This window comes from Heteronotia binoei, chromosome 7, assembly GCF_032191835.1.
Source record: "Heteronotia binoei isolate CCM8104 ecotype False Entrance Well chromosome 7, APGP_CSIRO_Hbin_v1, whole genome shotgun sequence".
NCBI classification, from domain to species: domain Eukaryota; kingdom Metazoa; phylum Chordata; class Lepidosauria; order Squamata; family Gekkonidae; genus Heteronotia; species Heteronotia binoei.
In genome coordinates, this window is record NC_083229.1 from 87,427,060 (window position 1) to 87,444,316 (window position 17,257).

Consider the following 17,257-nt stretch of genomic DNA (forward strand, 5'->3'; position numbering starts at 1 on the left):
CCTGATTCAAACCAGGCCTCCACATGTCAGAGTTTCAGAGAAATAAAAAACATTGGGAGTCATGTTTGTAAAAATCTCAATCTTGTGTAGCCGAACACTAAAATGTGTGTGCATAGGGTGCAGCAATCTGAAGTTCTCTCCCTCTTTCTAGCGTTAAGTATCTTTGCAATGTTGTTTTAACAAAACTATGCTTAATTGAATAAATATGCAATGTGTTTTCAAAAATTTGTTTCCCCTAAAGCGAGGTGATTTAAGAATTTCTGGGAAATGCACCTGAAATATAGGGAATAAACTTTTCAAACACTTCTTAATATCATGAAAACATTTTAAAAATACAATTTGCTTCAAAAATTGCTTTTGCTTGAATTTGCCACCTTTTAAAAGTTTTTAGAATTAAGATTTTTGTTTACTCGGATTGTAGGCAATTCTCTTATTCCCCATTCACGCCCACATCCCTTTCTATTGAGCTATCCTTCAGAAGGAATGTGCGAAGAGAAGAATGGGCGGGAACCATACTCTAGCATTGTGAGCTGCTGGATTCGTGTCTTCCTTGCTGCCTGGAAATGCTCAGGCTGCGGCACCAGAGCGGAGACTCAAGAATGCAACCGCGTCTCCTGAAATATGCTGAAGCGTAGATATTTTGTTCTTGTTCGTGTCGGGTTTGGGTGAGGAAAACACCAAAAAGACGCGAGGAGGAGCTGAAGCCGGGCCTGTGCTCATGTGACCGGTGGCGGCTAAGGGCTGGGGCTGCCCAGAAATAGCCGCGACTGCTTTTCCTCCGTTCCGTGGAATCGGGCATTGTGAGGGAGTCTTGGGGATTGGCTCCTCCGGAGGATGCGAAGCCGTGACGCCCCAAGCAGATGATGGCGATACGAGAGCTGAAAGTGTGTCTGCTTGGAGTGAGTAGCGACCAAGTGGCGGGCTGGGAGAGGGGAAAACATTGCAGTTGTGAGGCGATAAAGCGCCGCGCAAGTTAGGAGGCGAACGGAAGGATGTCCGTCCTGAGGAAAGCCGGTGATCAGCCAAAGGGTTTTCTTTGTCTTTTAGTTCCTCCCGGCTCACATTTGGCCAGATGTGGGCTTGCTTTAGGCTTCACTTGATCGTGTTCCCCTACCCCCTTTTTGCTTTCAGAAGCTTTGGGAAAGACGGAATTGTGCAATCTGATGGGCCTGCGGGGGACATATATTTCCTCTCTCCAGGGGTCGTTTTGTAGAAAAATAGGTGGTGGAGCTCATCCAGGGATTGTTATGCAGCTGTAATACTATTCAATGGACAAGGAGGTGGAACTCTCAGAAAGATTCAGGAGCTGCGCTCCTGTGAGCTCCCACTGTGAGCCTGCCTCTCCCCCTTGTGCTCGCTCCCGCGCCCCCTCCCCAGTCTGGAATTTCTCCCCACTTCCTTTCACCAGGTGGCGATTGATTCTAATGAGTCCGGAGAGAAATGGAAAAACCTGTCTCTGTGCTATACCACTGCAGACGGGGGTGGAGGCGTCGAGGGTTGGGTTCCTGAATGCTCCTCTAGTAAACAAAACAAGATCCTTGCAAGTAGAAAATTAGCATCATGCGAATAAACTAGACTACAAGCCTTATCTCTGACTCATATATCTATAGGATCTTTATTCTCCTGTATGGCGAAGTAGTTAAACATTTGACCGTTCCCCAGCTGCCGTCTGAAAGTGGTACAGCCCAGACTCAGGTTTATGTTTGTGAGAACGAAGCTAGTTTCCTGCTGCCTTTTGAAGAGGCTCTTCGTGTTTTTCAACTATGGAACTTCTGATTCCTTTGCTTCTTCTTTTACCAGCAAAAAAAAAAAAAGTTCTATCTAAACATTGTGTGTGTGTTTGGTTTATATTTAGCAGGAAACGTTTTTCTGTTCCAGAAAGGAGGTTGCTTCATACTTTAACTGAATTTGGCAGTAACTGGAAAGGAATTGCTTGCATGCAAAGCAGTTAAATAATAGACAGCCTAGCTTAACTACTGTGTCTGTGCTTCTCCCTCCTTTTAGAAGAGTTCATTACAGAGTTGTGGTACTAAGGACCTTTCAGCTGGAACTTGGCATGCACACATGCAGACCAGTTTCCAGGGAATCATTTCTTTTTTGCTTGTAGCTTTGTGGAGGAAAGTCTGGCTGGTGCAATGAGATGCTATTTTGTAGGGCTGTCATGCTTTAATATTTTTCTTGTACAATAGGGATTTGCCTTGAATTCATCTTTGACAATGAAACAAAACAAGCCAAAATTAACAGAGTAGTATTGTGAAAAATAAAGCAGGAGAAAAAAAAATTAAAATCCAGTCTTTTTTGCCAGAAAGTCTATTTTAAGGTGGAATTTGTAGTTTTTTGGCAGCTAGTTTGTACCTGGGCAGTTGACCTCCCAAACCATTCTAGTTTGAGATCATCAGGACTAGGGGTTAATTCCTGTCCTGAGTTACATGAGAGGAAGTCTCATTGCACTGCTAGTACACTTACATAAGAGTGTTCTGTAAAATGAGTTAAGTTTAAATTCCATGTGGATCCAAAGTATGTGGCATATCAGTGATTCTTGCATACTGCTGTATTTTATAATAAAAAATCATTTGTACTTTATGTTTACATTTTCTCTCTTGCATCATGTTATCTTTGTGTCTGATAGAATAGAGATGTTTTTCCACCAGAATTTTTTCCAGTTCAGTCAAGGTAGTGTTCTTGTTTTAGCACTTTTTAAAAAGCATTCATTGTGTACTGTGATCTGCTTTGTTTAACTTGGATCATGGAAAATATTTACTTGGCCCAATGAACTCACTACAGTAGTTTCATTCTGCATCAGGATAACTGTTTTATTTTTTCACAATTGCTCTCCAGGCTACATGCATACACTGTGAAGAAAGGGATGCCTTTATATTTGTGAATTATTACCTTATAGTTTTGCCCCAGACAAAAGAAATGTGTGTCTTTGTATGTATACACACACACTAAATGGAATGTTCAAAATATCATTGTTCACTAAACTATCACAGTTTTAAAGGTCAAAACCTTCAGAAATATTTTGTGTACACTAAAACTCTGAACTCTCAAAGAAGCTTATAAAATGAGAGATGTGATTCACAAGATATACAGTTTAAAGTGCCATCCTAAGCAGATTTCTAAGTCCACTGAATTCAATGAGTTTACAATGCTATATAGCTGCATTTAGGATTGCACTCAAACTCTCCTGTCAGAAGTGCTGCCTTTAAAAATACCTAAGTGTCATATACTTAAAAAAAATGACTAGATCTTTTCTAGAAAAATGTCAAGCTTTCCTTTCTCATGAGCTAACAAAACCTGTGTTTGGTATTGTGAAATACAACTGTCCTTTGTGACATTGATACTAAAGTTAGATTTACAAAAAATGCCTTTCTCACTCTCTCTCAAAAAGAAAAAAAAGAAAAGTCTTTGTAAAAGAACTGCATGTACTGGACTTGCACAACTCCCTAGCATGTAAACAAGGATCAGAGAGAAGCATAGGAAACAGAGAATATGAAGAAGTTTGGTTACATCAGCTTAGGCTAGTAACCACAGAGAGGAGATTCATTTTTGAACTTGAATGCAGTAGCCTAGATAGCCATTCAGTTTGGTCAGTTTGCTCACACCACCTTCCATGAAGACTGGCAGTCAGTTTTTCCAGCGGTGAAATATTAGCATTGGCAACAGTGCTTGCCAGTATGAACAAGTCAAGTCATAAAACTGCTGCTATGCATAGAAAGATTCTTAACTAGAGCAGTTTCACAAGTACAGCCCCTAAAGTTGGCAGGAGAATGCCACTCATCATCTTAAACATCAGTCATAGACCAGGAGTGTGCTGTCTGGTGCAATACAGAACACACTCAGGAAGGGATTATTAAGGGGTTATTATTCTTAAATTATTCTTAATGGGTTTCTTGTAAAATTACATCTTCCTTTTTAAAGTTAATGCATGAGATTGTTACGACAGCTTCCTCTGTTTCTCCACTTGTCATCACAAATGTTTGCCTTCAAGTTTAGCTGGATTTATCTTCTTGAAATTTAAAATGATTGTCTCTTAGTCTAGACTTAGCAGAGAAAGAGAGAATAATTCTACATTGTCATGATAATTCTTGAAATATTTGAAAAATGTTTCTCAAGAGCCCTTTCACGATGCTGCGCATAGCTTGTTCTTTCATTATTTACCATGCATTTTAAACTTTTAAGTTCCCTGGGGGCAGGAACGTGTCTAATTTTTGCTTATGAAACTCTGTAGAAGCACTGTGCTCACTGATGGTATTGTACCAAAACAACAATAAAAGTTCCTTTCCACTGTCTGGAACTTCTCTTTGAGTGCAATAAGTAGCAATCAAAACTCAATGAGACCTGATGCAGTCTGGGTGGCTGTACTTGCCATGTCGGTTTTAGTACACACAGTGGACCTGTGGCATGTTTGCTGTGGGTTACTTACTCATGAAGTAGGGTGTATGCATTAATAAAGAATGCAATACACTTGGATTAGTAGCATGTGATAGTACACAGTGGAAGGAGAATGAACTATTCACTAGGCATTACTTGGAATTATGCTCTGTTTAAATCAGTAGGGTTTACTTCAGAGTAAACCTATATAGGATTGAGCTTCAAGTGGGATTTCTAAAAAAAGATAATCTTTGTTGCAATGAAAGTGAGAAGAGATGCATGTCTAAAGGAGGACATGTGTATGTGAAGGGAAGGGTTGGTGGAGGGTATGCTCATTATGCATGGAAGATGCATGTTTCTGTACTAGAGTATCTATGTCTAAGAAGTTAGAGTCACCAATTTGAAAATAAGCAGTGAAGGAGAAGTAGACCAGGGCAGTTTTACTTGAGTATTCTTAGAATCATACAGTTGGAAGGGACCTCCAGGGTCATCTAGTCCAACAGGAAACTCATCAATACCTCACCCTCACACAGAAGATGGCAAAAACCTCCAGAATCCATTGCCAAACTGCCCTGGAGAAAAATTGCTGCCTGACCACACAATGGTCAACAGCATTTCCTTGGGTGTGTAAGAACGAGCCATGAGAACTAAGCACTGATGTAACTCATCCTGCTCTCCTTCTCATGGTCTGCCTAAGTTCACAGAATCAGCATTGCTGTCAGATGGCCATCTAGCCTCTGTTTAAAAATCTCCAAAAAAAGACAGCCCACCACCTCCCAAGGAAGTCTGTTTTACTGAGGAACTGTTCTGTCAGGAAGTTCTTCCTAATGTTTAGCTGAAAACTCTTTTGATTTAATTTCAACCCATTGGTTCTGGTCTGACCTTCTGGGGCAAGATAAAACAACTCTGCACTATCCTCTGTATGACAGCCCTTCAAGCACTTGAAGATGGTGATCATATCACCTCTCAATTGTCTCCTTTCCAGGCTATACATACGCAGCTCCTTCAACCTTTCCTCATAGGACTTGGTCTCCAGACTCCTCACCATCTTTGTTGCCCTCCTCTGGACACATTCCAGCTTGTCTATATCCTTCTTAAATTGTGGTGCCCAAAACTAAACAGAGTGCTCTAGGTGAGGTCTAACCAGAGCAGAGTAAAGTAGTACCATTCACTTCACATGATCTGGATACTGTACTTCTGTTGATATAGCCCAATACCTCATTTGCCTTTTCCAGCCTGACAAGATCATCCTGTATCCTGACTGTCTCCTACCTTATTTTCTACCCCTCCCAATTCAGTATAATCTGCAAATTTAATTAGCATTCTCTGTTTTCCCTCATCCAAATCATTTATAAAGATGTTGAACAAAACAAGTCCCAGGACAGATTCCTGAGGCACTCCACTTGTCACTCCTCTCCAAGAGGATGAGGAATCATTGACAAACATTATTTGGGTGTGATATATCAACCTGTTACAGATCCACCTAACAATAATAAGATCCAAACCAAACTAAATATTGGTGCTACAAGATTTTATAACATATGTGGTTTATCAATTATATAAATATCTGCTTATATAAATTTCACTGCTTATATTGGCTATGGTGTCGTGAAAAAAACTACTCTTCAACATGCTCCCTTCTCCCTTACTACTAACTCTATTACCCAACTTGTCAACTTCTACCTTCCTTGGGGTTTTTTTCCTATCTAATGTACATTGTGAGCTGCTAAGTCAGGGATTGTGTCACATCAGTTGGAGGTTCTGTTATGTTTGTTAGTAGTTTAAGAATGTGTTGTACATTATGTTTAAGGGTCATTCAGTAACTTTGTAATGCCTTATGTGCTAATTAGCAGGTGAGGTATTTGGGAAACTTTCTGATTACCAGGATTGTTTATACACTAGAACAATGGCCCCCAACCTTTTTGGCACCAGAGATTGGTTTTGTGGAAGACAATGTTTCCATGGATAAGGGGGGGGCGTTGGCACTGGGGTTTTTGCCACCTCAGGCTGCCCCCCCCCCCCGCCTATGCAACATCCCTAAATAAGAACATAAGAGAAGCTATGTTGGATCAGGCCAATGGCCCATCCAGTCCAACACTCTGTGTCACACAGTGGCCAATATGTGTGTGTGTATACATACATACATATATATGTATACACACACACACATATATATATATCCTGTGGCTAATAGCCACTGATGGATCTCTGCTCCATATTTTTATCCAGTTCCCTCTTAAAGCTGGCTATGCTTGTAGCCGCCACCACCTCCTGTGGCCGTGAATTCCACATGTTAATCACCCTTTGGGTGAAGAAGTACTTCTTTTTATCTGTTTTAACCTGACTGCTCAGCAATTTCATTGAATGCCCATGAGTTCTTGTATTGTGAGAAAGGAAGAAAAGTACTTCTTTCTCTACTTTCTCCATCCCATGCATAATCTTGTAAACGTCTATCATGTCACCCCGCAGTTGACGTTTCTCCAAGCTAAAGAGCCCCAAGCGTTTTAACCTTTCTTCATAGGGAAAATGTTCCAAACCTTTAATCATTCTAGTTGCCCTTTTCTGGACTTTTTCCAATGCTATAATATCCTTTATGAGGTGCGGTGACCAAAATTGTACACAGTATTCCAAATGAGATTTATACAGGGGCATTATGATACTGACTGATTTGTTTTCAGTTCCCTTCCTAATAATTCCCAGCATGGCGTTGGCCTTTTTTATTGCAATCGCACACTGTCTTGACATTGTCATTGAGTTATCTACCACGACCCCAAGATCTCTCTCTTGGTCAGTCTCTGCCAGTTCACAACCCATCAACTTGTATTTGTAGCTGGGATTCTTGGCCCCAATGTGCATTTCTTTTCACTTGGCCACATTGAACCTCATCTGCCATGTTGACGCCCACTCACCCAGCCTCAACAGATCCCTTTGGAGTGCCTCACAATCCTCTCTGGTTTTCACCACCCTGAACAATTTAGTGTCATCTGCAAACTTGGCCACTTCACTGCTTACTCCCAACTCCAGATCATTAATGAACAAGTTAAAGAGCATGGGACCCAGTACTGAGCCCTGCAGCACCCCACTGCTTACCGTCCTCCACTGTGAAGGCTGCCCATTTATACTCACTCCCTGCTTCCTATTAATTAGCTAGTTTTTGATCCACAAGAAGACCTGTCCTTTTACTCCATGACTCTCGAGCTTACTAAGGAGCCTTTGATGAGGAGCTTTATCAAAAGCTTTCTGGAAGTCAAGGTAAACATCTATTGGGTCCCCTTTGTCCACATGTTTGTTCACCCCCTCAAAGAACTGTAACAGGTTAGTGAGGCAATATCTTCCCTTACAGAACCCATGCTGAGTATTCCTCAATAACTTGTCTTCATCAGTGTGCCTACTCATTCTGTCCTTGATAATGCTTTCTACCAACTTTCCCGGTATTGAAGTCAGACTGACTGGCCTGTAATTTCCCGGATCTCCTTTGGAACCCTTTTTAAAGATGGGGGTGACATTTGCTACCTTCCAGTCCTCAGGAATGGAGGCAGATTTCAATGAAAGATTACATATTTTTGTCAGAAGATCCACAAGTTCAACTTTGAGTTCTTTCAGAACTCTTGGCTGTATGCCATCCGGACCTGGTGACTTATTAGTTTTTAATTCGTCAATCAGTTATAGGACCTCCTCTCTTGTCACCTCAATTTGACTCAGGTCTTTCAACACCCCTTCCAAAATTAGTGGTTCTGGAGCGGGTAAACACTTTATTTATTTATTTAGGATTTATATCCCGCCCTTCCCACAAGTGTCTCAGGGCAGCTTTTCATCTTCCACAGTGAAAACTGAGGGGGTCTTTAAATGTGAGGGAAACTGGGGCTGTTTCTGCTTCCCTCTCCCATTTAAAGACCCCCGCTGACCAGCTGATCAGTAGAGGTCTATAAATGAGGGGTAGGCTAAGGTCAGCAGCACTGCCCCTTCTGCCAGCCCTGGACCTGGGTAGACGAGAGCAGCAGTGTGGCCTTGCTCTGAAGCAGCCTCCCCTGCAAGGCCATGCCACCTCTTTAGTCCGGGACTGCTCTGCCTTGCTCCACGGCCCAGTTGCTAGCAGGCCACGGACTGGTACTGGTCTATGGCCCAGTGCTTGGGGACCCCTGCACTAGAATATCAGGAATGTGGGTTACACTGAAGGAGGTGTTCAATCAAACAGAGTCTTGTCATCTGGTTTCCAAGTGGAATGTAAATTAGTGGAATCCGAATTTGGTATTATTGGCAAAAAGAGTATTCTAAGAGGATTTAAAAGCTTCCACAAGCAGATTTCATATCCATGATCTCTTGCAAATGACCAATCTGACTTTGTTAGTAGTTACCAAATTATTGTGGATAACAACCGAAGTTAAGGTCATCCAAGCAGGTTTTATACGCATAAAGATTTGTTGCAAATGACCAATCTGACTTTGGCAGTAATTACCAAATTATTGTGGATAACAACAGAAGTTAAGGTCATCCAAGGACTTGCAGTGAGATCAGCAACATCCTGTCATTATGCTGACTAAGAAAAAATGCTTTGGAACAAACTTATTTCTTAGCTGTCATTTATTCATATATATTTTTTTAAAAATGTATGTTCTTCCTCTTATGAATATTTTTGCTGTATCATATGTGTAGCATTGCTGAATATTATAGCCGCAATTCTGCTCAACAGGTAAATATCAAAATACCTTTGTGTATGGTGACATTGATGTACGGGGTAGCCTGTGTGAACTTGAAGCTTGCACAGTCATTGCTGCAGAGACTGAACAAGAACCATACATAGCTAAGCTTTTTACAGAGAATCATACACGAATATGGAAACGAATATATTTTGATTAAGGCTTAAAGCATATTTTATACTAAAGAGCTTTACTTTGTATTAAAAAATACAGTCATATTTGGAGACATCCAAGTGTTCTCAAAACAATGGAGCCTTTATCTCAGATACGATGTAAGGCAAGCAGAGGCACTTCCTAGAAACTTCTACATTCCAAAAACAGAGATGGGTCAAGACAACTCTGCTGCTTTGAGAGATGGGAAGAGAACCATTCTATAATAAGACTTCCCATCTCCATAGTAATGAACCTCTGAACCTGTTAGCAAATTTATTTTTGGCCTTCAGAATAGCCGCTAGTAGAAGCTGCGCTCAGCTTAGAGTGCAACTTTGAAAAAATTGTTAAAACAACACTTTTGGCCTCAGCTCAGTTTGGTGTGGTGGTTAGTGTGCGGACTGTTATCTGGGAGAACTGGGTTTGATTCCCCACTCCTCCACTTGCAGCTTTTAGAATGGCCTTGGGTCAGCCATAGCTCTCACAAAGGTTGTCCTTGAAAGGGCAGCTTCTGTGAGAGCTCTCTCAGTCCCACCTACCTCACAGGGTGTCTGTTGTGGGGGAAGAAGATAAAAGAGATTGTGAGCTGCTCTGAGACTCCGAGATTCGGAGTGGAGGGCAGGATATAAATCCAATGTCTTCTTATCTCTGAGGGAATATCACCCAATGAGGGAGGGATGAGGTCTTGAGGTCATGTTTAATTAACCATTTATCATTAATGGTACAACACGGCATACACAGTCAGAAATGTGTATAATCAACTGTAATGTACTTGATTTCTTTGAAGAACACAAACAACACAATCTGATAAGCATGTTGGAACAGAGAGACTTGTGTGTTGTGTTTCTTCCTGGTTTATCAATAAGCCACTCCTGAGTTCTGGGCACAGGGACTCTGCGACCTGCATTGTTTCCTCATAGATAGGTGAGGGAACACGAGCACAAGGTTGTGTGTGACAACATCATGAGTGGTACTGTGTGGCTCACTTGCACTGGCACAGCCACACACGCTGGCAGAGTGATGGCACAAACCTCAATGGCAGTGGAAGTGTGGGTGTGCCAGGGGCATGGTGCCAGCCAGTCAGCTCCCAAAGCATTTTCGGCTTGGAAAGCCCCCCAGAACAGGCACAAAATTGTGCTGGCAAAAATGGAAATGCAGCTCATTGGTGGCCATGGTAATTCCCTTTTCAGTCCCCTCTACTCAGCTGCAACCATGCCTTTGGGTACCCAAGCAGCTCAGGTTACTGAACAAATGCGCATCCAAACAACACACCCACACATACCATCCCTGCACCTCCCTGGCACTCAATGGCAGTCTGCTTCACCCTACAAATGGTTCCAGGAGGTTGCCCCAGAATTCCAGATTGGCTTGCCAGCCCCAGGTCCTGACAGGGGATCCCCTGGTTTTGTGGGCTACTCCTGGTCACCAGCCAGCAGGCTGGTGGAAAAGCCCTACCCCAACAGCCACAGTGTGCCTTTAAATCTCTGCAGGCTTAAAAGAAGCTTGCAAACTTTTTGTATTTTGGACTGTGTGTGCACCTTTAAGTCTCAGCAGGAGGAATGCTGCATGGGCAGGGCAAGAAGGCAGAGCCACATGCTTTTGCTTTGCACACTCACAGTCCAAAAGAGCCAAGTGAGAAAGGAAGATAAGTGAGCACTGTCCCTATGTTTGTTTTTGTTTCAGAAGTTGTGTGTATAGTAAAATGGATAGTAAAGAGCTAACTAGAACTTAATTATGGGATGGAGGAAACCTCTGCTCTCCTTTTGTTTTCCTGTTAGTCTGAAGAAGTTGGTTGAAATACAGCAGATGTTACATTCTGCAACTCCTGTGAGTAAATTGCCTTAGTGAGATCACAAAAGTGTGAGCTTGCAAACTGCTTATTTTCGTAGTTTTGTGAGTGTGTTTGTGTGTTCACTTTTGTTTAGTGGAAGTGCAGCTGCTCTGGGATGAAGAAATTAAGACTGTATTCAGGGGAACTGCACTGCTGTGTTTTTATTTATTTATTTTAGGGAATAGCAAAGTTTTGGAAGCTAAGCAGGGCCAACCATGGCAAATACTTGGATGAAAGACCTCATTGAAATACCAGGAGGAGGAGGCAGAGGCAGGCTGTATCAAGCCACATCTCTGAACATCCTCCATGCCCCAGTAGGAGTCACCATGACTTCGAGACATGTGTACGTGCACGCACACAATACAAAATATACCAGAGAAGAAAATCTGATTGAAATTTAAAAACTCAGTTTAAATGTTAAAAACCCAGATTTATTTATTAAAAGAAAGCATTGAGTTTTAACCACCCTGCAAGGAACCCTTTCCCTGACCTCCTTCCTTCCTCCTTGGCCAACAATAGTGGCATCAAGCTGCACTGGACATGGTGCCTTTCATACCCGAACCTGGCTGTTCGGACTTGAACCTCATGCATCAGGCAATTTGATATGTTGGGGGCCTCCTGAGGCAGCTGTCGGGAGAGGAGTCCGAAGGTGGCTCCACCATACACTGTGTGCTCCACCACAGACTGTGTGCCTGCTCATTGGCAGCACTCCTCCTGCACAAAATGTGCTGGTGTGTGGTTATTCCCTCCAACCTGAGTGCAGAGTGACCCACCTGATGCTCAAACCCTTCTCTGCTGGTGCACAATGCTCTGACGCTGCTGACAGAGTGTGTGTCCAGATGCACAGCAGTTCTGACAGGACACTGGATCAGGTGTCGATGAACTGGATTCTGCCACCTGTTGGGTCCCCTTTGTGGCATCAGAGTGCCAGACAGGGTGTCCATGACTACCAAATGCCCCACAATGTTCCACTGTATGTTTTCCCCACGTGCAGGTGCTGATCCAACAGTAGAGCCGTCACCTCATCCATGGATGCAAAACCCTACCATGTGCCCTCCCTACATCAGAAGCTAGGCCTTGGGAGCATGCTTACACATTCAGCCTCCTGGCCCTTTCCTACCCACACCCATTGGGGAGGTGCCCTTATCACCAAAGGACTGAGTGGGGGTCTGGAGATCAGTGCTGGGATCCCAGCCTTACTACTTGATTGTCCCAGGTTCTCTCCAATAAAGCTCCTCCATTCTGTCCATCCCAGGTATTGGTGTTTGTTGTAGACTATGGGAAGTTGAAGTGCATGGGGGTACTGCAAAAGCTGCACAGTCCTCACAGACAATACTCTGGCGGGGGACCCATTCTGGCAACAATGCTGCCACAGTAGCAGACACAAATGGGTAGGAGGGAAAGGCTGTGGCCTTGGTAATTTTTATGAACTTTCAAGAATGCCTCAACCAGTGTAGATGTAACAGTTTCCATTGTATATATCTAGGGGTGTTGGACTTTATTTATGGGTGTAATGTTACTTTTAGAGTAATATGAATGAAACACTGGTTTTAGTTAATTAACTTACACTGTAGAAATGCCATCTTAATTTGTGCTATAACAAATCTTGTGTAGGGTCTTCCCCTAGTGGCAAGATGAGAGAAAACACAAATGAATGCTTATGACCAGGAAATTATTATACCATCTGAAGTATACGCAAGGAATATTTCCCGCATTTTCTCAGCCTGAATTATGCTTTTAAAGTTTACATCACAATTTTAAAAATTGCTTGGAATTAATTCAGTCTATTTCTATAAGGCTTGCCTATAAGTACAATCAGGATATTAAATGTTTTACTTCCTGACAGTTGGAAAGTTCTGATACAAGCCTCGGGTTGCCAGTCCCCAGTTGGGGGTCAGGGAATCCCCTGGTTGGAGGCCGTCCCCCTGCGTCAGGGTTATTGAGAGGGGTGGAGATGAAATTAATATTAAAATGGTATAGGACGCCTGCTCAACTTTCTTATATGGTCCAGGGAATGACATCTGATTGTTGGCATTGTAAAAAGGAAAAGAGATATTATGGACATCTTTGGTGGGAGTGTTCTACCGTGACTAAATTTTGGCAAAAGGTCTTGGAAAAGGTGGAGGAAGTATGTAAGGTTAAAGTAGAGTTATCAGGGAAAGTGTTATTTTGGGGAACTATAAAACAGATAAACCCTATCAGGATCTATTTAAAGCTGTGATTTTAGCCGTTCATGTGGTTATAGCGTTTGGCTGGAAAGATGCTACAAAATGGACTATAGACAGATATAATTGATATTTATATCACTGGATCCAGTCAGACATATTATCTATTAAAATGGGAAAAGCCAGGTGAGGATAAGATTATGGAAGTTAAGAAGAGGTGGTTTGAGTATATAAGATGGGTAAAAGCAGGAAGGGCCAATAATGATATATTGGTTAAACTCTAAAGGTGTGCTTATGGTTACAGATATAAAAATAAGGTATTATTACTGGTTGTTTTGAGGGGAGGGGGAATAAGGAAAAGGAGAAAAAGAAGCATTTGATGTATTGATGTGTGTTATATATGCTATGTATTGTTTGAGTTATATGGAAGCAGGATTCAAATACTTCAATAAACAAATTTAGCAAAAAAAAAGGTTATCGGGGGAGGGGGGGTTGAACATCCACCAGGCACTCCATTATACACTATAGAGACTGGTCCCCATAGGGTATAATGGAGAATCGATCCATGGGTATCTGGGGCTCTGGGGAGGCTACTTTTTGAAGTAGAGGCACCAAATTTTCAGCATAACTTCTGGTGCCTCTCCTAAAAAAAACCCCTAGGTTGCAAAAAGATTGGACTACAGCAGAGGTGTCAAACATGCAGCCTGGGAGCCAAATCAGGCCCTCAGGGCTCCTATCAGAGCCGTGAGCAATGCACTGTCATGTGCTTCCTTCTCTTGCTTCCTTCTGTATCACAACTTGCTTTGCCAGGCTTGCTTGATCACACAGGAGCTGCAGAGCAAAGCTCCTCCCTTGGGTAGGAAAGGGGAGAGGGAGAGCTTGCTTTGCCAGGCTCTCCCAATTGCACAGCGGAACTACTGAGCCAAGCCTCTCTTCCTTCTGTTGGCTGAGGCTCAACAAGCCAGTGAGGTGGATTAGGCTGAGTGTGTGTGTTTGTCTGTGTCATTTATAAAGTTTATATCTCTGTTACCTGGCATTACATTTTATGACACAGGACTTGGCCTGACAAGGTCACATTTATGTCAAATTTGGCCCTCATAGCAAATGAGTTTGAGTTTGACACCCCTGGTCTAGAGGGTCCAATTCTATGAGCCCCAAAAGAAGGTGCCCCATCCTCCATTATTTCCCCTGAAGGAAAGGCATTTAAACTGAGCTCAGTCCCTTACAATGTGATGGCCAGAACTCCTTTCAAAGTTCCGTCGTGCCTGTCACAACCTTGCTTTTAACTCCTCCCTAGTCTCCTGGCTCCACCCCAAAAGTCTCCAAATATTTCCCGAGTTGGACCTGGCAACCCTACACAAGCCACATCCTAATCCCATTTGAAATCTATCATTATTCTATAAGAGATTTGAAGAAAACAAGTGAGGCCCCTAGAAGGACTTACAGAGAACATCTCATTTTTCTCTCACTCACTGTTTTCCCTTTCTCTTCGTTAAAAGCCTCTACAGTCTCTCCTCTTATTCTGCTTCCTTCTATACTTTCCACTCGCTGGCCAGCCTTCCTTTTATCCGCCTCCCTGGTTTTTTTTTCACCTTTTGCTCCTTCCCTCTCTCTGGCAGCCTCTGTGTGGGAAAACAGTGGCCCAGGTGTGCAGTGGCTGCTAATGCAGGGCTAGGATCTGTTGCACAGTGGGGAACCCACAAAGATCACCTTTTTCATACCGTTTTCTTTTTCCTTCATCATGGGAATCTCAGTATCCTCACCTATCCCTGCTTCCTTTTCTCCTTCTCACCCACCCACCTACTTTTTATGTCTTTCCCCCCATTTTCAATGATATTTATTATTTGTTTACTTCATTTATAACCAGTCTTTCTTCACAATTGGGACTCAAAACAGTTTATATCACACTGAGAATTAGATATATCAATGAACCTACATTTCTAGCAATATTCATGATAGGTTTGTTGGACTATATAGGTCAGGGGTGTCAAACATGTGGCCCAGAGGGCCAAATCAGGCCCCCAGAGGGCTCCTATCTGGCCTCCAAGCAACTGGCTCTTATCTGCTTCCTTCTCCCTCTCTCTTGCTTCCTTCTGCATCTCAATTTGCTTTGCTGGCTTGCTCAGTCACACAGGAGCTACATAGCTAAACCTTGATTTTCTCCATTGGTTGAGGCTCCTCCCCCTCCTGGTCCCCTGGGAAGGGAGGGAAAGAGCCAGAGCTTACTTTGTCCTATTCCCTGGATCCCATGGGAGAAGTACAAAGAAAGCAACTTTAAGACCAACAAGTGCTAATGTTTTAAGCATGTTTTATTTTAAGGATTTTTTTTAAAAAAAACCTTTAGTCGTGCTTGTCTGTGTCCTTTAAAAAGTTTATCTCTCTGCTACCTAATCTTAATAGGTACACACATGGCCTGGCCTGACAAGGTCTCATTTATGTCAGATCTGGTGCTCATAACAAATGAATTCGACATTCCTGAGAATCTCAGACTATATATAAGTGAATCTTATATTGTGATGGGAAGGGTCACTTGCCCCTAGACACTGAAAGACATATAGGATCAGATCTGAGCTCATGGTCAATATGAAGGAAGACCATCAAGATGGTGCAGAAAAGTACATGACTGGGACCTGAACAAGAAACCTGGTTTAAAATTATTCTTCCTACTTCCTAAATTGCCTTCATAGGGAGTAAGTCATCTAAGGGGAGAAAATGCGCATATCACCTATGTTATATTCCTTTCCTCACATGTTAGTCAATTGATGCTAAGCTGTATTTATTGTCTTTTTGTAACTGGTAATCTCTTATACTAGTAGAGTTATTTTTCTCTTTTTTGAAATTGGTATTGTTGATTAGTTTCTGCACCTTCTTACAAAAGCCTAACTTATCAAGATGTCTCGGTTTGAATTACTCTGAAAAGTTAGATTTCAAAAATCCCCCCCCCCCAATATATTCATGGTGGTTTGAAGCAGGAGGATGATTCTTATTTAGAGAAAAGTTTCTTATGAGACAGAAATAAAGGCTTTTAGTTACATGTTACTAGGCAAATAAACCTCTAATTCTCAACCTGTTAGTGACAGTGAAAAGGAATTCTATATGTGCATGGTGTATGTTTGCAGAATACAACTGGAGAGGTGAACTTGTCATTTGCTAGAGACCTGGGCTAGCTGAGTAAATTCCATGTCCCCTGTGGCAGAATGAAGTGCTGGGGAGCTGTTTTACCACAGCTCCATTTTTCTGATACAGTGATGTGGTGCCCTCAAAGCAATCGGCCATATTTTTCCAAAGAAATTTCTATCGCCTTTATGGATAAGTTGACTTAGGGAACAATTCTAAGCATGTAGATTCAGAAGGTTATGTACCATGTGCATATATGTGGTTACAGTAGGTTGGGAATGAAACTTGACTGCTCTGTTTCCAGGGACAGATTCAAGTCCAGTAGCACCTTAGAGAGCAACAAGATTTTCAGGGTATATGCTTTCAAGAGTTAAAAGCTGACCTTGGGCCAGCCACAGTTCTAACTATTAAAGAAAAGGACAGGGTTATGAAGAGAAAATTCCATGGCCTTCAAAAGATTTCATTTATGGACTTGAGTAAATGCCTAAGTGCTGAAAAGAGAAATAACCATTAAGAAAAGATAATGAACTCTAATGTTAAAGTCTAATAGATTTATTTTAACACTAGGGATAAGGCCTGTTGTGAGAATAAATACAACGGGCTCCAGAAAGAGGCTCTGGGTGAGTGCCCCAGCCTTGGGCACACAGCATCAGTTTGCTGCGGTATCATACCATGATGACAATCATGCAGGCATTCCTTTAGTCTACAGTACATTGTTGCCGCCATTTTGTGTTGTATTTGGCCTTGCAGCTTTTAACATCAGTGTTTGCTTGTGGTGTGATCTGTCTTTTTTGGTCTGGCCTAGTTGTGTTATGGTATATCATAGAGTATGTGCTTCCTGGGGGCCGTTTTCTGTAGGGGAAATGATCTGACTTCAGCTTTCCATCTCTTTCCCCCTCCCTGCAGCCTCTGCCTAGGACAAG

The 17,257-nt window shown here is 42.4% G+C and overlaps 1 protein-coding gene across 1 annotated transcript in view; it reads left to right on the forward strand.

The window, feature by feature from the left end:
• The first annotated feature begins 528 nt into the window (after nucleotides 1-528).
• RAB31 (RAB31, member RAS oncogene family) overlaps nucleotides 529-17,257 on the forward strand; it is a 69,348-nt gene continuing 52,619 nt past the window's right edge. The window contains exon 1 of the mRNA XM_060244015.1: nucleotides 529-899. Coding sequence (XP_060099998.1) covers nucleotides 861-899 — 39 coding nt within the window. The 5' untranslated portion in view covers nucleotides 529-860. The remainder of the gene's footprint in view (nucleotides 900-17,257) is intronic.